This window comes from Mytilus edulis, chromosome 4 (genome assembly GCF_963676685.1).
Source record: "Mytilus edulis chromosome 4, xbMytEdul2.2, whole genome shotgun sequence".
NCBI lineage: Eukaryota > Metazoa > Mollusca > Bivalvia > Mytilida > Mytilidae > Mytilus > Mytilus edulis.
Genome location: NC_092347.1, coordinates 7,654,673 through 7,677,149, shown reverse-complemented (window position 1 = coordinate 7,677,149; position 22,477 = coordinate 7,654,673). Strand labels below are relative to the sequence as shown.

Below are 22,477 nucleotides of genomic sequence, written 5' to 3'. Positions count from 1 at the left end.
CCCTACTCGCACTATCATTTTCTATGTTCACTGTAACCCAAACTTATTTTCTCGCAATCGATTTATGACTTTCGAACAGTGGTATACTATTGTTGCCTTTATCAACAATTTTATACCTATTGATGATTTTCATGTGTCCTTTTGGATTGTTGTGTCATTTGGACAGCGTTTCATTGGCGTTTGCATTGTATCTCCTTTTAATTAATTATATGATGCAATAATATTTAGTTTAAGTTAGCTTGCTTTATTATTAACATAAAACTGCATATATTTTTTCATTCAAATCCATTTCTTATTATAATTAGGGTGCTCTTTTGTACTTACAACAACAGATCCATCCTGGCGAACACTCAGAACTGTTCCCATGCTTCCATAGCCGCCATCATAATTGCCAAAAGTCCAATCATTACCTAATGAAATAACGTGTACATATAAACCTTATCTGACTAGGTTTTTTATATTCTGGCTTTGCACTGATTAAAAATCTGTAACATCACTAATGTCAATCAATAACAGAAATCGATAAACGAGGGGAGAAAGATACTACCAGAGGAAAAGTCAAACTCATATATCGAAAATAAACTGACAACGCCATGGCTAAAAATGAAAAAGACAAACAGACAAATAGCAGTACACAAGAAATAATATGGAAAACTTAAGACTGAGCAACACGAACCCCACCAAAAACTGGGGGTGATCTCAGGTTCTCTGGAAGGGTAAGCAGATCCTGCTCCACGTGTGGCACCCGTCGTATTGCTCATGTTCCATGTATGAATAGTTAATAACACAGACAAACTTGTTTAAATTGTTAGATGTGAAATGTTTACATAAAGTCAACCGTTTCTAAAACGTAACAAAGTCTAGTTTGTTTCAAATCTGAGATATTTTATAATGATATGCACATGTTTCTCTACAACCTTAAATTCATTAGTCACTATCAAAGTTTTCTATTAGGAAGAATATTTGGCCAACGTTTTTGAAAAGATTATTCAGTGCCAACGGTAAAAGAAAACTTTCATTTGAACTTGCTGGCAAAAGAAATCCAATTTTTTTTTTCTGGAAACTTGATGGACTTTGATGTTATTTGGGTGGATTTTGATGTGACTTTGATTTGAATTAGCCAACCAGAGTTGAGTTAAAGAATAATGATATCATGATTTAAAAACAAAACAAAAGCACATGGTAACAACGGATAGAGTAGAAAACTAAAAAGCAGAGGGATTGTCAGTATAGCCGACAGAAAGGTGTTATGGATAAATGTCATTGATCACTTTTTATATCAACAAAGAATACTTGATAATATTTTCTTGTTCAAAGGTTAATTTAAACCACGGATTTGTTCAGAAACTTTGATAGCGACAACAGGGTCAACAGCATATCAATTTTAATTATTGCTTCTACGTTACCCGACAATTTTACAATTAGGTTCTCCGAATTTTTATGTTATATAAGATACACAGCTACTTTTGCATAGGTACTATTTCTGTACTAAAAATATGTAGTACTGGAAATTTACTTTATATATTTAGTACTATTTCTTTACTTTAAAATTATTGTAATATTTAGGTACTTGTATTTTACAATACTTGATTTGTACTAAATATTTTGGTACAGAAATAATACAATATTCCATGTTTGAAAATAATAATTTTAAGAGATTTGAAATAGAAAAACTTTCAAAATGCTGAAAATGTAACGGTAGTATCCAAAAATCTGTAGTACCTAAATTTCAAGTACAAATTAAGTACCTAAATATTCCAATAATTTTAAAGGAACAAAAAATACTGAATATTAAAAGTAAATTTTCAGTGCTACAGATTTTTAGTACAGAAATAGTACCTATGCAAAAGAAACTGTGTATGTAAGAAAACCATGGTGTTACCATTATAAAACATCAGTACCTCGTTTAACTCTACATCCAACTGCAATCAATTCTTCAAATAAAATTCTTGGTTCTTGCACTTTTCGGATTGTATAAATGTTATTTTGTTCGTCAATAATATACTGATTTATATGACCATTGTCCCACTCCACCCTAATACTTCCTAAAATATAAAATAAATTTAATAAATCTGAATGTTGTATTTGTGGCATTTATTTTAGTTGCTGTGTTACTTTTCCATGAACATGTTTTGTTTGCGTTTGTTGTATTTAAAAAAAACACACTTTATAACCATAAAGTTTTTAATCTTGTGGTTTTGGACCACTGTTTGTCCCTATCGAGTACCATAGGCCAAGTAGTAAATTGTTTGATAATGTTCATGAATTAATATTTTAATAAATTATGAGAAAATACATATTGTAATTCTTACTGGCAAGATCTTTCAAGAAAATCTATTGAGTGGTTTTGGGCTATTCTTATAATGTCTCTTTAAAAATATATCTCAAAATGCCTATGTATTATCTTGTGAACTTGGTGAGTTTAAACGTTAGTGTTCAAAATCATCCATCTTATATTCGTTAGTAAGACATTAACAATCAAAACCAAGGAGTAAACAAAGACTCATAAAACCAAAGGTCATTTACATCAACAGGTAAAAATAATAAATAAGAAACAACACGAACTCCACTAAAAACCGGGAGTGAAATCAGGTGCTCCGGAAGAGTAAGCATTTCCTGCACCGTATACGGCACCCGTCGTGTTATTTCTTTGTTCAGTTCGGCAATGATGGAAGGTTATTATGACTGAGGAAGAATATCAGATATGATTTCTGACACACTTTTGTCATAATGGCCAATTAGCTCATGATGGCGACCGTAAAATTTCTTGAGTGGTGACCTTAATTTGATTAATTCATAGCCCTGTCTTAGCAACTTTTGAGAAAGCAGTATTCCTCGTTAGTAAATGAGGTAATTAATCGTAAAGTATCGTTACATTTAGTAATTTGTTCGATTATAGTTGCTGCGTTAGTTTTGTTACTTGAAATTTATTTGACGTACTTTCATTTGTCTTTGTATTTCCCTATTTGTAATTTTGAATCAAATACATAGACTTTTTTCCTTGTTTGTTTCATTTATATAAGATTCGTCGGCGTTCCCTCTTTAAGCTAGTATGACAATAATCTTTAAAAAGTTAATAGATTATAAACATGTATACCACTATACTGAAAAACATATCTTACCCTCAAATGTTTGTCCAACAACCGTTCCCGCGAGACCAGAATCTTGGTCGTTATAAACCCAGTTAGGACCCCGTCGTACTCTGTCTCCGAGTTGGAACGATTGAAATTTCAGTTCAGTGAAAAAACCTCTTCTTTTCTCAGTGAAAAGAGGTGTTAGAAACTCCATAACTAAATCAATACAATCTTCCTGAAATTTTGAGTCCAGGAATATTTATTATGAGTATGTTGAGTGGTAATTTGTGTTTGTCATTTAATCATTTAATCATTTAAAAATTAATAACTGTCAATTTAGTTTCACCAAGACATTAGAATGTAGCACACATTTTATAAAACTCTAAATCTACATTTTTATCAAAATCTGTTCTTTCTAAGTTGAACACTCGTAGAATCATCTTCGAAAATCTTGTTTCAACGTTGATATAATTCATATCTTATAGCATTATGTTATCTAAAGTAATTGAAGATGGGACAATGCTTCAAATGTTCCAAGGAGAAATGTCTAATTGGTGGTTGTTCATATTTTTAAAACCGTTATGGGCTAATAAATATTTTGAAGATAACACAAGTCTAGATATCAGCTAGACAGACATGTATCATAATGAAATCGGACAGAAAGAATATACTTTACTGCGTAATAAAGGCAACAGTATTTTACCGCTATTCAAAAGTCATAAATCGATTGAGAGAAAATGAATCGGAATTACAAACTTAAACAAAGGGAAACACATCATAGAATATTCAGATCGAGAATAAATGAGATTTTTATGTTTTAATATCAAATAAGAAAATGTGGTATGATTGTAAATAAGACAACTATCCACGAGATCAAACCATGTAGAATGTTAAAAACTTTAAATAAATGAATGGCATTTAATCAATTTCCCAAAAAAATCGTTGCAAAGTTTCAATATATATCTAAATCAGAATTATTTCTTTTTAACTATATATGAATCTCACATGTACATCCTCTGGATTCGATGTCCTTTCAATAATACTACTTCGTACAAGTTCTGTAGTAGGATTTTGGTCTAAGTGTCTCAACTCTGATGCTACTTGTGCTGCTAAAAACTAAATCAATTGAACAGATTAAATAAGCTAATTCTTAAAAAAAAAATGTTTTAATTTTTATTGTAAATTCGCACAATTAAAAAAAACTATATGATAGCTCAACTGATTGTTTGAAAAACATAACTACTACTATATATCAATAGACAGTCGGTATTTCAAAGGGAATCAAACTGAGTTGTTTTAAATCAGATTTTATCCAAAACAAGTTTATTTTTGTCAATTTCAAAGTTTATTTTTGTCAATTTCAAAGTTTATTTTTGTCAATTTCAAAGTTTATTTTTGTCAATTTCAAAGTTTATTTTTGTCCATTTCACAAACAGAATGTATAATGTTCACTGAAAAACTTTCAGATAGGAATCACGATTAAACTGGTAAAATAATTTTAGTCTTTAACTTTAGTTTTGAAATGAACAACATCTAAACAGTCTGAACAGTAAGTTCATCAGTCATGTTCGTTCTTTCGGTAAATTTATCGAATTATTGACTGCGGTTTTTAAATATGATCATATAAAAAATCAAAATGACTTTGTATTCAGGAATGTAACTTTTATCTGATTCTTAACCTGGTTTGGATTTTCTGTTTGTCCTTTTTTGTTGGTTTTGAGCAGGTCTTCAACGTCTATATTAGGTTTTAGAATTTTAGATATTTTGTCATCGATCATCACTAAAGAGACTTTTATTTCAACACGTGCATCAGTTTTTATAAATTTGGTACCATAATGTTACTTTAAGCATATCGTAGTATTTTTATTCATTAAACAGCGACGAAACAGTACCGCTTATCACAAGAATACACACAAACTGTTTCACAAAAGATTTAAATGTTTTTGCATTTCGGTCTAGGATCAGCTTTCAACAAATGAAAATTTCTGTTTTAAATCAGGATTATGACAATTGTTGTCCATTTATTTGATGTGTTTGAGTTTTTATTATTCCATTTGATTAGGGACTTTCCGTTTTAAATTTTCCTTGGATATGAGCATTTTTGTGATTTAACTTTTTAATGAGAACGATTTTGAAAAAAAGTTATATTCGAAATATTAAACATGAAATTAAATGAAAACAAGATTATATTCATCCATATATCAATGTCATGAATTTACTTCCGTCCTTTATGACAATATACTATATTATAATTACCATAACTTGTGTCATTCTGATTAAACGATGTATTTCTTTACTATAAATGACTTTGCCATTTGTTTCACTAACTGCATCTTCCATTACCTTCAATAAACATAACATAATTATTTCGTAACAATTGTATTTGAATTTATTTGTAGACGAATATATTCTAAATAGGTAGCAGTATATATCAACTTATACTAAAAAGGTACAATTTTCGATTTCATATTGAAAAAGAAACATTAATGGAGAATTTGAATATAAAGCAGAAATAATATGGCCGGAATAATTTAGGAGAGGACATGTAAATAAAAAGTTATTTTACGCAATTATATAAAATAAATGAAACACAGTTTATATTATTTTGGTTACCTCGTTTCGTTCGTTGTCACTAACGGGCACATAAAAAATCTTAACTGCATAACAAGCTATTTGCTTTATTACACTGCTTATCTCAGCATGCTTCTATAAAATAAAATAATAAAAATACGGTTACACAAATATATTTGCCTGAAATTTATTTGTTCTTAATTGATAAAACAAAAGGTTGAACTCGAAATTGTATGTTTAGAAGCAGCAATATGTTATTGTGAGAATAAATCGTGGTAAAAAAAACCAATGTATTCATTATAAGATAATCAGAAAATAGGTAGCAGTGCCGATATTATTTTAACCATAAAATTTTAACTTTAACTCTTTGTTCAAATATATCAATTTAATCTGACTAACCTGAAAATCTCCTGTAAGATAGGAAGAGTTAATATCTGTGTCTAGTTCTGGGTGAATACTTGCAGACAACCCATCGGTAAAGACTATCATGTAGCCAGGAACTTCATTATCAAATATCCGTGAAGTACCACCTGTTTTAGAGAAAGCACAATAATTGGTTATGATAATTGAACATGATTCTATTAAATAAACATGTTGCAGTATTTCGACTTCGAAGTGAAACTAAAAATAGATCATGACATAACTTATGATTTTTTTTAAATCATTATTTACCTCCTAGCGCCCCAGCAAGTCCCATCAACAACCCTCCAACCAATGGTGCTTCTCCTTCAGGCTTCAACTGACCTATAAAAGAATTTGAAAGAGCACATACTATGATTCAAACATAATAACTTATGAAACTAGCGGCTCTCAAGATCCTGTGTCACTCACCCTGGTATATGTGGTGCAGTGCGTATTAAACAAATGAAATTCAATATTAAGACCAAAATAGAATTCGTCATTTTGGTCATGCTTACTTTTTTGTAGAGCTTACTTTGCTGAACACTTTTGCTGATTACAGTTTTCTTTATCTATTATTATATTCAAGATAATAACCAACAAACAGCAAAATTTCCTTAAAATTACCAATTAAGAGTCAGCAACCCAACAACGGGGTGTCTGGTGCGTCTGAAAATTTGAAGGCAGAGAGATTGCCCTAGTATTTTGTTTTACTCAATGTCGAAGTTGCTCTAAATGCTTTAGTTTCAGAGATATATTCCAAAAACTGAATTTTACCCAGTGTTCCATTTTTAGCAATGACGGCCATCTTGGTGATTGGCGGGATCATCGATACATTTTTTAAATTAGATACCCTAAGGATGATTTTCGCAAAGTATAGTTAAATTTGACCTAGTAGGTTCAGGGAAGACTTTTTGTAAAAGATTGCAAAAATTACTTTTTGTAAAGCTTACTTTGCTGAACAATTTTGCTTTTACAATTTATCTCTATCTATTATAATATTCAAGATAATAACCAAAAACTGCAAAGACCACTGCCCTTTACTCGATCTTGACATTTATATCAATAACGGAAAGCTTAATACAAAACATTTTGATGAAAGAGATAATTTTTCATTTCCTATCATTAATTATCCATTTTTAGATGGTGAAGTTTCATTGTCACAATCTTACTGTGTTTATATATCTCAACTTGTACGATTCGCTCTTGTATGTAACAACGTTTTAGATTTTAGCGAGAGAAATTTATATGTATTACTGGAAAATTATTACACCAGGGTTTTCGATATCACAACCTAGTCAAACATCTACTAAACTTTATCATCGGTACAAGGACATCATTCGTAAATATAACTCAACATGCAGACATCTTATACGTTCAGTTATTTTAAATCCAATCTTTTATGGTGATATTCTTTAAAAGCACAAAAATGTCTGTATTCACCTCAAAAGCTACCAAAACCTTAAAACACACTTATTAAGAAGGGATATAGGTACGATACTGTTGGCATGTCATTAAAGATTGCATATTTTGGCTTAAATATGGATTAACTTTTAGGCTCTTTGCACCATTTATTTAAAAACGAGTTGTTGGCATGACACAGGTTATGTTCTTCTCATATATTTTATGATGGTATAATACTAAACCCCCAACGGGAGGGATTGTGTTTGATATTCATATAATGAAGACATAATTTTTCAATCAGTTTAATTGAGGTCTGGAGCTGGCATGTCAGTAACTGCAGTAGTATGTTGTTATTTATGTATTAATGTCATTTTGTTTATTTTCTTTTGTTAGCTCTTCTGACAACGGACTCAGAATTCTCTTGAACTGAATTTTAATGTGCGTATTGTTATGCATTTACTTTTCTACATTGGCTATAGATATAGGGGGATGGTTAAGATCTCAAAAACATGTTTAACCCCGCCGCATTTTTGCGCCTGACCCAAGTCAGGAGCCTCTGGGGTTTGGTAGTCTTGTATGATTTTCAATTTTAGTTTCTTGTGTATAATTCGGAAGTTAGTATGGCGTCCATTATTACTGTACTTGTATAGATATTTGTTTAGAGGCCCGCTGATTGACGACTCCGGATGCGGGAGTTTCCCGCTGCATAGGTGACCTTCTGCTGTTGTCTGTTCTCTAGTCGGGTTGTTGTCTCTTTGACACATTCCCCATTTCCATTCTCAGAGGCAGCAACCCAAATACAGGCCTTGCGGTCATAAAACTTTCGAGCACGATTTTTGTACTCAGACTCAAGAATCAACCAATCAAAATACTGGATTTTGTGTTTAGAGCACTTATTTTGTACTCGGAGTACTTAGTAAAGTTTTATGACCGAGAGCCCAGGTTTTTTGATGCGTATGAACATTTCAGAGCGAATAGATCTTGACCTAATAAACTATTTATTCATGTCAGATTTGCTCTAAATGCTTTCGTTTCAAAAAAAAATCACAAAACCTGCATTTTACCCCATGTTCTATGTTTAGCCATGGCGGTCATCTTGGATGATCGGCGGGGTCATCGGATCATTTTTAAACTAGATACCCTAAGGATGTTTAGGTAAAGTTTGGTTTAATTTGGCCCAGTAATTTCAGAGGAGAAGATCTTTGTAAAAGTTAACGGACGACGACGACGGACGACGACAGACGAAGGACGTCAAGTGATGAGAAAAACTCACTTGGCCCTTTAGGCCAGGTGAGCTAAAAATAAAGTTATAAAAGAGCCAGAACATCCATTCTTAAACAGGTTACAGCACACCCTAGTGTTTCTGTTGTGTTGTTCTTTTGTCTTATGTTGATGTGTTCCCCTCGTTTTATTTTGTAACCTGGATTTGGTTTTTTCTCAATAGATTTATGACTTTTGAACAGCGGTATACTACTGTTGCCTTTATATGGTGATGTACATTTTTTTAATTCATTATATAAATCAAGCCGAACTTCCGTCGTTTTACTATTACACGTGCTATTAGTATCTAATTGCTTTTTTTCTATCTATTACCATTTTTATCAGGTCAAAATTATATATTTTAATATTTACAATTTTTTTTGTCTCGAACATCCACATGTGGAGCAGGATCTGCTTACCCTTCCGGAGCACCTGAGATCACCCCTAGTTTTTGGTGGGGTTCGTGTTGTTTATTCTTTAGTTTTCTATGTTGTGTCGTGTGTACTATTGTTTTTCTGTTTGTCTTTTTCATTTTTAGCCATGGAGTTGTCAGTTTGTTTTAGATTTATGAGTTTGACTGTCCCTTTGGTATCTTTCGTCCCTCTTTCACTAGATATACATTAATTGTTGATGTGTGAATATAGTGGCCTAACGTTGGTACAGTAGATGTTATCACATGCAAATTGACTACTCTAGTAGTTAATAGATGTTATTTGATGTTAATCAGATTTTGTCAAGTCCCAACATATTGATGCTTTATCCGATAATGTGCGTTGCTTTATGGGATTTCTGTGGTCTAGTGGCATATGTAGTCGAAAGTTCTACTGTATCACTAGCCTGTCAACACTGAGGTTGTCAGTTCGAATACTCTACGTAACAGTTCCACTCGACTCCAACCTCAATTGAATAGAATTGCCAGTTTCCCTTCTGAAGGTCGTTGGTTCTCCCTGGGTACTCCGGCGTATTTCCCTTATGAAAACAAACCGCCACTTGATTGCATAGTGCTGTAAGTGGCGTTGAAACAATTTATCTATCTATACTTGTTTAATGTATAACATTGAACTAATGTTATTCTCATATGCGTTATATATTATTACTATATATAGATATAGGAAAATGTGGTATAAGTACCAATGAGACAACTCGCTATCCAAGTTACAATTATAAAATTAAACCATTATAGGTCAAGGTACGGTCTTCAACACGGAGCCTAGTCTCACACCGAACAGTAAGCTATAAAGGGTCTCAATAATAACTAGTGTAAAACCATCCAAATGGGAAAACCAACGGTCTGATTTATATAAAAAAAAAAAACGAGTAAACGAGAAACACTTAGGAACCACATAAATAGACGACAACCATGTCGACTTGAGAATTTGAGTCGATTTGTTGGACAAGAATTGATCATTTTATGTTCCTTTAGCTCTAAGAATCTTCAACAGACTCGTAATTTGAATGGAAAATTAGTTTTGATAAAATCGTATACCAAAGTTCAATATAAACTCAACATAACGTACTGGTGACTATGTCATTGATGGTGAACTTGAACTGTTCCCGTAATAAAACTACTAAATAGTCATGTTGATGCTAGTACTTTCAAGAACGCCAAAGGGCAGAGACGAATTTGTACAAAAACGTCATACCCCATCATTATTCATCATCGCAAGCCAAGGATTACAATCGACTCCCGCTCTCTCCACCCTTGGCAGATTAGGCCAACATTTGTGAAAACAATGTTGCGCCATCTATCAGAAGATTAAAGTCACGCCCATTCCGAATACATTATTCTTGACCAATGGGAGCACTTGAACTCTTCAATTTGGAGGTAAAAACACGGTAGAGTCTATATTGTACACAATTGGTAAAACCGGAAACGAAAATATACGTCAAAATTCATGCATTTGTGCATGAAACATACAAAGGAACTTCTATTAGTTGATTAAAAACATTCAAGCTGTCACTAAATATAGTCGTATGTTTAGGGATGTAAAGACTTGTTGCACAATAAACACGTGGCAATTGTTTACAAACACCTTCTACATTTACACGTGATCATGTTATAGACGCTTTTTGATTGGATGCAGCGAGTTTCGACTGCAACCAATGAAAATCCTTATCATGTGTCTCCGAAATTTTATTTCAATCCACCAAAGGTGGAGAGAGCGGGAGTGGATCATAACCCTAGGCTAGCGAAGATGATCATTATTATTTAGAAACTAAAAATGTCAAAACATAATAATTCCATATTTAATCACTTGCACTGTTCATATATCCCACACGCGCATGTTTTATTCCTGATAACTTTATTTTTCTATTGACGTCTCTTCTTTCTAAAAGCCAGATAACACATATGTTGTACTCACCCATCTCCGTCAACACTAAATCGTAATCACATGTAGATTGTACAATCAAACTAGACGTTCTTCCAAAAACAGCCAGACCAATATTATCTTCTAACATTCCAGTCATGCTAACTCTTTGAATGCCTGAAACGGAAACTTTAAAATTGGTATATTGCGCTGCGGTTTAATCAAGAACACAATCATATATTGTGATAAGAAATGAAATAAATCCACACGTTAACATTACGTGAAGAGGACAATAAAAAAAAAGTTTGTTCACTTCATGAATAAATATGCGCTCATAAATAACGAATAATTCGAACATACATTTGTCTCCTAAAAATCCCTACAATGTTTGAAAATTCAAACGAATGTGGAATCATTTTGAAGAGGGGAACATTATTTGTTTAATTGCCGTTTAAACAACTTTCAACACAGTCGTTTTATGAACAAGCCTACCAATTCTGAAAAAGTAAGATAAGGTTAAGTTATGCATAGATATTCTCGACATTTGAAATTGTTACCCGTCACATAAGTCTTTGCTGCTTCGATCATACAGTCAAATTTTTGGCCTCTCATCCGTTCAGAGCAATCTAACACTAAAGTAACATCATGTCCACGTCTTCCGCGCTTTACCTTTCCAGACTGCAATCGAAACATCGCTGTAAAAGAAATTACAAAGGCTAGTAGAATAAGTTAGTGATAGAGGAAAAAAGACATAACAGTGAGAATACGTTTGTGACCAACAGTTCTAACTTACACTTACGCTTACACTTATGGTAGATCATAAGTAAAGACTTTTAGAGACAGAATTTCTTATAATTTGCCAAAATGAAGATTTTACTATGCGTTTTTCAAAAATATAATAAAAAGTATGGGTCAGCGTGCTATTTGTCAATCTGTGAGTCGTTGAAAATTGCCTAAATTTGGTTAGATTGTTCATGAAAAAACACATTTGTGTGTATAAAAAAAAATCTTTGACATAGAATTTTGAAAGAAAATGTGAGAAGATAGTTTTTATTTATGTTTCAAGAAAATAAAAAGAAATTGGGTTCACCGATCTTGTTTTCTTGCTACAAGTAAAAATAAAAAAAATCCCTATCAGTTCAGTATATTTAGTTTACTAAAAGAGTTATCTCCCCTTAAATGGCTTATTTGAAAAAATGATTCTAAAAACAAAAGAAAATGATATTTGTTTAAATGTTTTGGATAATACAATAAATCACCATGTTTTCTGTATATAAATAAACAGTCTAGCCATTAAAATGCAAATATGTCTCCAAATTTGCAGATTTGGAAAGAAAACTAGACCTATTTCGTACTGTGATTGTACAATCCAAGATGGCGGTATACCATGAATCTACCTTAACCGGGTCACGAATATGACAATTGTTATCCATTCGTTTCGTTTTGATTTTTCCATTGAATTAGGGACTTTTCGTTTGAATTTTCCTCGGAGTTCAGTATTTTAGTGAATTTTACTTTTAATATATTACATATAATAGCTGCGTAGACAAATAAGATAGTGACAAAATACATTTGTTTGTTTGGTGGGTATTATCGATAATCGCATTATTACACCGGCAATATGTGTGTGTTGTCCTGGGATATTAGCTTTGTCAATAAGAAATCATTGCATCTTTTTCGTGTATAACTATTACCAGTATCGTTACACAAATCTTGAGGCTTGCATATATGTTTATTCTCACTAAACCATTTGTTACATATATAGTTGGTGCAAATTTGAGTTTCCATCTTATACTTATACGCTTACCATGTTTCCTCAGTTGTTCAGCGTATGACATCCATTCTCTTGTAGATCTTGGTTGGCTGAACAGACCTGGATCTGTTTAAATGAAAAACACTACTAGTATATATTTTATTGCATATCATATTTGCGTTTTTTATTATTCTTTTTACTCATTTCATCATGTACATTCGCTTACTAAACCTAACGTTTCCTTTATTATACTATAATGGCACGATTAATATGTTACAAAGTTTTATTTCTGGTACCAGAATAAATGACGAGTTTATTTACAGCTGTTTATAAGTTGAGACAAAAATATTCCCTTAATTAAGGCACATCTTTCGAATACAGTTTCGTCACATTCAGTCAAACCGACAGACCGAATTATACCGACTTCAGATTAAAAATCAATGTAAACAATCATGCGAATTGGTCAGTCAGTCAGGAGATTATCAAAATTGACAAATGCCTGTGCCTCATTTAAAGCAGGTGCATTGGTATTTTTCATAGAAATTATTGTGTAATATTATTTGTCTGTTTGTCTTTTTCTTTTTTTACCATGCCGGTGTCAGTTTTTTTTCTATCTATGAGTTTGAATGTCCCTCTGGTATCTTTCGTCCCTCTTTTATGACAGATAATCTATTCTGAAATGAGAGTCCAATACCGAAAGTTTTAAATGGTACGTAGAGATTTTCTGTTTAGTCCATGCATATAATTAAGCCGAAAACGATGATTGAGAAGGTAGTTTTATTCACGTCAAGATACAAGGGTGACTTTATAGAAAGGAAAAAGGAAAGTTATAACATATTCATATACGTGTTAAAATGTCAATCAACTGCACTCTTTATTATTATATGCTATAATATCTAGTACAAATATTGAATGCAAACGTAAATAAATGGTTAATATGTCCATAGGACACAGATATTTCCCCCGCTTGCATATCACGTTATAAAGGGCCATAACTAAAAAAAAACTGTAAAAGTGGCGCTATCAAAATTTATACTAGGTCTGTATTTTGAGCTAATAAGCATTGTGTACATTTATAACATTTGGTTGAGGCACACTTAAGTTAGCAAATGGAAACGAAAAATTCAGTATTTTTTACCATTTGCAAAAGTGCACAAGTCTAGAACGGAAAAGGTGACGCCACTAAAATTCAAACTAATTAGTGTTGTGGTTATAACCATAGTGTGTATAAGTTTCATAACATTCTGTTGAGGCAAACTAAAGTTAGAGAACAACAAGAATGTGTCCCCAGTACACGAATGCCCCACTCGCACTATCATTTTCTATGTTCAGTGGACCGTGAAATTGGGGTAAACCCTCTAATTTGGCATTAAAATTAAAAAAGATCATATCATAGGGAACATGTATACTAAGTTAGAAGTCGATTGGACTTCAACTTCATCAAAAACTACCTTGACCAAAAACTTTAACCTGAAGCGGGACAGACGGACAAACGAACGAACGGACGGACGAACGAACGAACGGACGGACGGACGAACGGACGCACAGACCAGAAAACATAATGCCCCTCTACTATCGTAGGTGGGGCATAAAAATGAAAACATGTTTTCCATTTGTAAAGATGCATAGCTTTAGAACAGAGAAAGTATTGCCAACAAAGTTCAAAACTGATTTGTGTTTGCGGGTGATACACATATTGTAAAAGATTCATAACATGTGGTTTCGGCAAACTAAAGTTATATGCCACTCCACTACGGCGGGGCGGGGGTGGGGGGTGGCATAAAAACTAAATACTAGTAACAAGGAAGTACCGACAGAAGCACAGTTTTAGGCAACTGAGGAAAACATCTTTTTAAGAATTCACACCTTCCATTATCATTGATATAGTTAACAGAGTACACTCACGCACCAATAATGACATAGTTATTTCATATATATCTTGAATTTCGGAAAAGAACTCCAGGAACATTACTTATTACGTCAAATAAATTGTGTAGATTAAAGCAATTTCCAACTGAATGTGTTCAGTAATGTGTTCAGTTTGTTCATATGCTATATATATACTTTTACACTATTCCTCGGGTTTCAGTAGGATTGAACTCTCACAAGCATAGTTAATTCCACTACATTCGTTATGTGTCAATCCAAAGTTTTTTGCAGTTTGTAATTTTGGTTTTTCGTTAATTGTGTCGTCATGAATTCTGTCATTGGTTTCCTCTTTTGACTTGCTTCACTTTTCTCATTTTCCGGGGTATTTTCTAGCTGACTATGCATTATGTGTTTCGCTAAATGTTGAGATTGTGCGGTGACCTGCAGGTGCCTACATCCTTGTCATTTGGACTATGGTGGATAGTTGTCTCATTGAAAATCATATCACATCTCCTAAGCTTTATCTTACTTACTGTATCCGAATTCTTCATCAGGAAAATCATCCAGTTCACTCATTAGTGGCAGTCTTTTTATATCTGACTTTCTGTAAAATGTAAAATACTGAAACATAATATTATTTTTTTAAATTTTGTGTGTGTGTGTGTGGTTTTACCCAAAATGAATCGGATTCCTTTATGCTGTCCGGTACAGGTACATACGTTCCATATTTATACTTTGTGTATCATCCAATTATCATATGTTTTTTATTAGTTTTATACAGTAGCATAGTGGTTTTCTCTTTTATCTTGCATCAACATTTATAGAATTTAGCAATATCTGCTCACTGAATGCATTGTCATTTAAATATTTAAAGATCTATATATAATATAGTTTTATGACTTGCGTTTTCACCAATATACGTGTATAATGTATCAGATTATATTTCATTATTGAATAACTCTACACACCTTCTGGTTGGGTGACTTTTATTCTTTATATTAGGTAATGGAGGTGGATCCTCAGGAAGCTGTTTATCTGATTGCACGTCATGTTCAAACTCAAAACATGTTTCTTTGTTATGATATGCCACACGGTTATCAGAACTCATTGCTGAACGTTTTTGTTTATATCCAAAATCATTTTTGCATACTCTATTTATGGAACTCGGTGTATCCTTCTCTTTTGTCTTTGTTTTAACTGTTCTAACATCTCCGGAATTCGTCAGTCTTGATATATTATCATGTGGAGGTTGATTTGGAAGAATGTTGGTAACTGATTCCTCGTTCAGTTTACTCGAATCTGCACAAGCTGAGTCTAATGAAACATTAATGTTGTTATTATTGCCCTCTGAATCGTGCATTTCTTCCTTATATTTCGTTTCCTCAACAGAAAAGCTGTCTTTAGTGTCTGAATTCTTGGTTCTATGATATGCAACACGGTTATCAGAACTCATTGCTGAACGTATTTGTTTATATCCGGAATCGTTTTTGCATACTCTTTTTACATGATTTGCTGTAATGTTATCTTCCGTCTTCGTTTGAACTGTTCCAACATCTAAGAAATTCTTTAGTTTTGACACATTATCAGCTAGCTGCTGATTTTGAAGCATACGTGTATCTTTTAAAACTGATTCATTGCTCTTTTCATTCATATCTGCACAAGCTGTGCTTAAGGAAACATTTATGTTACTATCATTGCTCTCTGAATCATGTTTATTCTCCTTATCTTGTGTTTCCTCAACATAAAAACTGTCTTCGGTGTCAGTATTGTTGGGCTGATCTATTTGTGCTTCGTTAGATGAGACGTTAGTTTTTCTATCTTTTCTGTCTGAATAATTTATTCTGTGAACTTTGTCTGCAAACTTGTCTTCTGTGTCTGTTTTATTGGTCCTATCTAATTGTGTTTCGTAAGATGAGAAAACAAAGTTTCCGTCTCTTCTGTCTGAATTTTGTATTCTGTTAATTGTTTGTGCAAAGTTGTCTGTGTTGTCCGAATAGTTTTCTCGTCCATCGGGTTGTGTGTCAACAGACGAAATTTGACTAGAAATTCCACAATCAAAATTATTTTTTGTAGAGTCTGTATGCCTACCAGAAATGCCACCAAAAAGGTCGTTGTCCTCATTGATATTTTGCAAAGTACCACTTCGTTCGTCCGGTTTAACAGAAGGTGGTTTTCGTAAATGGCATTTCTGATCAGTTGTATCCCCTAATTGTGACTTGGTGCTACTTGTAAAACGTTTAAGTTTTTTAATGTCAATCGTAAGTTCATCAACTCTCGAAAGCAATGTAACCACCATGTTTGTGACTTCTTTCAATGTACTGTAATGCTTTCCATATTTGTCTTCTAGATCTCGTATAATCTCTTCCAGTTCTAATATATATATGGATATTTGATTAGATGAAGTAATGTTATAGTACAATGGTAGATAAAGGCAGCAGTTTTTAATTGAACCAAGAAAGGGTACATATAAATTACGTATAAGGATATATAACGTGCAACGATGAGTAATGTGGTTGAGTTTTTTTTTTAGGATAGAACAATTAATCAATTTCAGTGGATGGCGAAAACTTTAGCATAGAGATTAATGAATCAGTAGGGCTATAAAAATCATTTTTATCAGATATTTTGAACATTTCGTTACATTAGTTTTTCGATATAAACTTTGTTACAAAAAACAGAATAGCCAACGCAGATTCAAATATTTAGTTTTGTGAAGGGATAATTGATATTTTGTAGACAACCACTCTGATTCAAACAAAACATTTGATAAAACTGAAACCATCAATATGATTTTTTTTTTTATTTTTTTTTTATTCACAGCATATTTGTTATATTGGAGGACACATTTTGCAACATAGAACAGTTCTTTTGAATCAAACTGTTGTCCTGTTCTTGCCGATTTTTCCTTTATGCAAGTGAGCAAACTTCATGCAAAAGCATGTTTTAGGGTGTCATTCCAAGTTGGTTAACCATTGTGAAATAGCTGTGTCACATACGACCATTTATATGTTCCAATTGTCGTAGCAACAATCATGGCCTCTTTTTCCAAAATTATCACATCACCGAATGAGATAACACCGAGTTTGTACTAACCAATAGTGACACGGCGGATGCCACATAAAGGGCAGGATCTAAGTACCCTTCCGGAGCACGTATGAGCACACAAGAACACCCATAACTTAGGTAAAGGTTGATCATAGGTATCGTAGTTGTCAGTGTTAAACTTTTAATTTTGCAATGCCTGTGTTTTGTAGTCTATCCTAAGTCTTAAGGTGGTACCCAACACTTTCACTAAAATTAATTTGGCTCGTTTAATTTTCATAAAATTTTGTCAAAGTATTTACTTTGACCCTTTAACATTAATGTTAAAATATAAATTTTTTTGAACCAACCGTTTTGTCAGAAAAATTACACTGGTTATATAGCAATTTGACAAACACCAATTTTGATCATTGAGAAGCTTAATATTCCTTTTACAACACAACGTAATTAAAACGTTTAGCTGACTTTACAGAGTTATCTCCCTGTAGTGTTAGGTACCACCTTAAATGACGTACTAGTATTTCAATTTCAAAATTTCATATTCAGTCAAGATGTATGGTAAGAAAACCTTCATGGCAGATGGCTAACGAACTTTGTGATGATTAAGGTATAGACAAGGTTCAAATACCCAATACCCCATCGCGTTGTGCCTTGCCACTTGATGTTTCTTATTAACGGTCTACATATTGGGACTAACACCACGGATGCCTTATGGTAAGCCGGCTCGGAATACCCTTCTGGCGAACCTTTACTTTTTATGTAATGTTGTGTGGCGATTGTTTGTCTATTGGCGTTTTTGTTTGTTTTTGCCATGATTTAGCCAGTCTCTATTCGACTAACGCGTTTATATAATTTGTTATTTTTTTTTTTATTTTTTTTTTAAATCATTCTGTACATTTTTCATGATGTTTGAAATAAAATGATTTACTGTAATAATTTAAAATATGAAGAAGAAACATATCCACTTATGTGGCTTTTATTTTACTGTTTTGTATATAAACCCTTTTGCAAACTTACTATAAAACTGCTTTCTAACCAGGATAGGTAACGTGTCTTCGCTATATAGAAAAAGAAAATAGCATAATAGCGTTTTTGAAACACATTTTAATAAGATGAGCATTTGTTTCTAGCAATATATTTACAAGAAAGAAAATTATCTAATAAACATGTGTTGCTGATAACTCTTATTTATTGTTAATACGAATTTACAAATTTCGTCATTTAGACAAGGTCGTGGTTTTTTGTTATGACTGTTTATCACGTCCTTATACTACATCCATTGGAAGTTGGATGTGTACCGATTGGTTAGAGTACTCTCAGATCTATATTTAGTGTCTTTTTTCTGTGGAAATGTATAAGTACTTATCCACGTCCACTCTGTGCGTACCGGGTTTGAACAAACATGAGCAATACAACAGGCGCCACATGTGGAGCAGGATCTGCTTACACTTCCGGACCACCTGAGATCAGCCCCAGTTTTTGGTGGGGTTCGTGTTGCTGAGCATTTAGTTTTCTATGTTGTGTATTGTGTTCTATTGTTAACCTATTTGTCTCTTCTTTTTTTGCCATTGCGATGTCATTTTTTTTTTTCGATCTATGAGTTTGACTGTCCCTCTATTATCTTTCGCCCCTCTGTTGTTGCTGTGTAACATGTTTGTGTTTTCTACATAAATAAGGCCTTTAGTTTTCTGGTTTGAATTGTTTTACATTGTCATTTCGGTGCCTTTTATAGCTGACTCGGTGGAATGGGTTGTGTGCATTGTTGAAGACCGTACGTTGACCTATAGTTTGTTAATTTCTGTGTAATTTGGTATCTTGTTGAGAGTTGTCTCACTGGCAATTTTATCACATCTTCTGTTTATATTGCTCATTAAATGCAACAGGTAAATTTGAAAAAGTCAACTTGGAGAGTTGTTTCATTGGCAATCATACAACCTGTTTCTATATTTACATTACCTGTTCCTATATTTACATTACCTGTTCATATATTTACATAACCTGTTCCTATATTTACATTACCTGTTCCTATATTTACATTACCTGTTCCTATATTTACATTACCTGTTCCTATATTTACATTACCTGTTCCTATGTACTTTCCCCCATATTGTTCTTTGTGTCTGTCTCAGTTCCTGTATTGCATGATTAATTGTGGAAAGCTACAATTAAGGGAAAGGGAAAAGAAAAACCAAGTGATCAAGTATATGAAGTGAAGATTGATTATATAGTAATTTTACATTAGAAATCAATCACAAACTAATTCATAATTTCATATATAAGCCGTTTTCAATGAAATGATCATAGAGAGAATGCGACCAAATAAAATTCCTCAATTTTGATTGCAAGACCGCAATCGCGTGACATTTCATATTACTGTTTTATTTATAAAAGCTTCTTTTTGTAATGGTATAGGGTTGGAAAAATACAAAAAGTGCTTCTGTCCACGCTTTTCCCTTTCAATAATATCATATCACGCCTTTAATGACCCCGTATATGACGTAATGATCTCAACTCACAAACGTTTGGGGAATGGATCCCCGTTTGTTTTCTTTTTACACTTGTATAACTCTTCTGTTGTATTGTATCTTTTTTCCATGAATATGTTTATCCAGAAACTAATACAGTATTTTCATTCGATACGCACTGTCCCACTCATCTTATTTTACACTAATAAGAATCCTGGTTCTCGAGCCTCGTACAAAAAGAGATATTTTGAGACAATATATGTTATTATATACGTAAGGAAACCTAAAAGCATTAAAGTATTGGGAGTATAAGACTTAATGACAATCAACTGTTTTCAATGGAAGTGGTATAATGAAGATGAACATCTGAAAAAACTATCAATTTACCTTTGCGTCAATATCCATCAGCAGCACAGAATTTTACTCATGGGGGTCATTATAGTATCCGCAACTTTAAAAATAAAATAAAAATATGTATATAAACAATTGTTTAAACAACTTGTATGAAGATGTGTATTTCAATTTGTATGTCATTCAACACTTTTTCTTATAACTTGATTTATTGAAAATTGTATAAACTTATATCGAGCACCTAGTAAAGTGGCGTTAATCAAATGTAAATACTAAACAGATCAAAAGATATGTAAGAGTACTTGCAATTTACGATTATTACATCTCGCAATAGTATAGAAATATTTGACTTTATACACTAAACACTTAACTATCACAACATTTGTCCATTCTTAACTAAAAGACGCATTTGAAAGAGTTGGTACTGCTTTGTAATTTGTTTAAAAAAAAGAATGACTAATGTAGATATAGGTATCTTGTCTTAGAGAACGATAAATCATACGTTGTACAAAATAACTCTGATTCAAAACATTATCTGAAACAGTCATCAACAAGATTTTTGATCGTTTTATTTACAACTTATTTTTTACGTTTTGGTGACGTGTTTTTCAATAGACAATCGACTTTCTCGTGAGCACCAACTGTGTTCAAATGAGTTTGACGTCATACAGGAGCTACTTTGGGAAAGGGAAAATAATCTAGAAAGCATCCTCCGCTTATTTTACTTACTGCTATATAAATTATTTCCTGTCACTAAATAGTTCAAAATTTGGTAACTATGTTGAAAACATCTATGACATCAAACACGATACAACAGTTACAGTTAGGTCTGCCTCGTATCTTGACTTTCATCTTTATTTAGACAATGAGAGTAGCCCGGGAATTAGCAAAATATTTTGCAATAAAAGAGATGATTTCAGATGGTGAACTTCCCATTTATATTGCGCCTGCATATGCAGTATATATTTCCCACTTGACACAAAAGTCTAGGGTTTGCGTGTTCTATCATTATTTTCTTGGTATGGGGTTGCTGCTCATAACTAAGATATCAAACCAAGAGTTCCAAGTTGTAATATGCTTTCCCTCCGGAGCACTTGACAGTTGTCTCATTTGCAATCATTCCACATATCACCTTCTTTAAATTATATGTACATAAAATGATAGTAGCATACAAACGTAAATACAAACGTAAGGTGGACGATTTACGTTATTCACTATAACTATTTATATCTAAAAGGGGGGACATGCCTAGTAATTGAATTATGACAAACATGCATTTTTAGTGACACACTGTATCATATTGAAACCGAACAAGGAAGTTAAAAACTAACAATGATAACAATATATCTTATTTATATATGGAAACCAAACCTTAAACGGTGGTCATTTATTAGAATATGCTTGTGATTTTATCATAAAAAAAAACGCATTCGTGTATATACATTTACATTTATTTGTTCCAAAAGAAGAATTGCGTACAAAACAGATAAAAATTACGTCTTAGTTACAGAACCGAAAGTATAACCTTCGGTTTACTACTTACATTAATATAAGATTTATTAAAATTCTGAATATGACAACAGATAAGCAAGGTAGCAATTAATGTCTGATAAAAATAGTCTTTCAATTGCGCAATATTTACTAGGGTATATATATACAATGTCAAACCTCAGTGTGACATACTTACATTCTGTGTGTCTCTGAGCTGTGTTTTCTTTAAATAGGAAATTATACTTTTTGGTTTCCCAATGGCTATTTTTAACATATCTACATTTACAGCGTTGTCGTTCTTGTATTTTTATAGCTTAACAAGTGTGGACACAGATGAGTGTGGATAGTATGTTTGAATGTTTGACAGTGTTTTATGATAAATGTAGTTCTATGATTTTCCTATATGTGTTATTAACTGTGTTGCACAATGACAACCAACCGGAGCATTAGGAGTATTGTTTATTTTATATGTAGTTTAGTTTTTATGTT

At 32.6% G+C, this 22,477-nt stretch overlaps 1 protein-coding gene across 3 annotated transcripts in view; it reads right to left on the bottom strand.

Moving 5' to 3' along the window:
* The window catches only part of LOC139518885 (uncharacterized), a 28,281-nt gene extending 6,019 nt beyond the window's left edge, over positions 1 to 22,262 (bottom strand). The window contains exons 1-17 of one of the 3 annotated variants that reach the window (XM_071310555.1): positions 22,185 to 22,262; positions 20,534 to 20,597; positions 19,764 to 19,840; positions 18,699 to 18,739; positions 15,608 to 17,009; positions 15,173 to 15,243; positions 12,825 to 12,896; positions 11,575 to 11,712; positions 11,072 to 11,194; positions 6,318 to 6,389; positions 6,045 to 6,175; positions 5,688 to 5,780; positions 5,331 to 5,417; positions 4,080 to 4,190; positions 3,123 to 3,309; positions 1,902 to 2,045; positions 325 to 410 (exon numbers count right to left, since the gene is read on the bottom strand). In XM_071310555.1, coding sequence (XP_071166656.1) covers positions 325 to 410; positions 1,902 to 2,045; positions 3,123 to 3,309; positions 4,080 to 4,190; positions 5,331 to 5,417; positions 5,688 to 5,780; positions 6,045 to 6,175; positions 6,318 to 6,389; positions 11,072 to 11,194; positions 11,575 to 11,712; positions 12,825 to 12,896; positions 15,173 to 15,243; positions 15,608 to 17,009; positions 18,699 to 18,739; positions 19,764 to 19,840; positions 20,534 to 20,551 — 2,853 coding nt within the window. In that variant the 5' untranslated portion in view covers positions 20,552 to 20,597; positions 22,185 to 22,262. Of the gene's footprint in view, positions 1 to 324; positions 411 to 1,901; positions 2,046 to 3,122; positions 3,310 to 4,079; positions 4,191 to 5,330; positions 5,418 to 5,687; positions 5,781 to 6,044; positions 6,176 to 6,317; positions 6,390 to 11,071; positions 11,195 to 11,574; positions 11,713 to 12,824; positions 12,897 to 15,172; positions 15,244 to 15,607; positions 17,010 to 18,698; positions 18,740 to 19,763; positions 19,841 to 20,533; positions 20,598 to 22,040 lie in introns of all 3 variants that reach the window. The other 2 variants (XM_071310556.1, XM_071310557.1) reach the window with 2 other exon arrangements.
* Between the last annotated feature and the right edge of the window lie 215 nt (positions 22,263 to 22,477).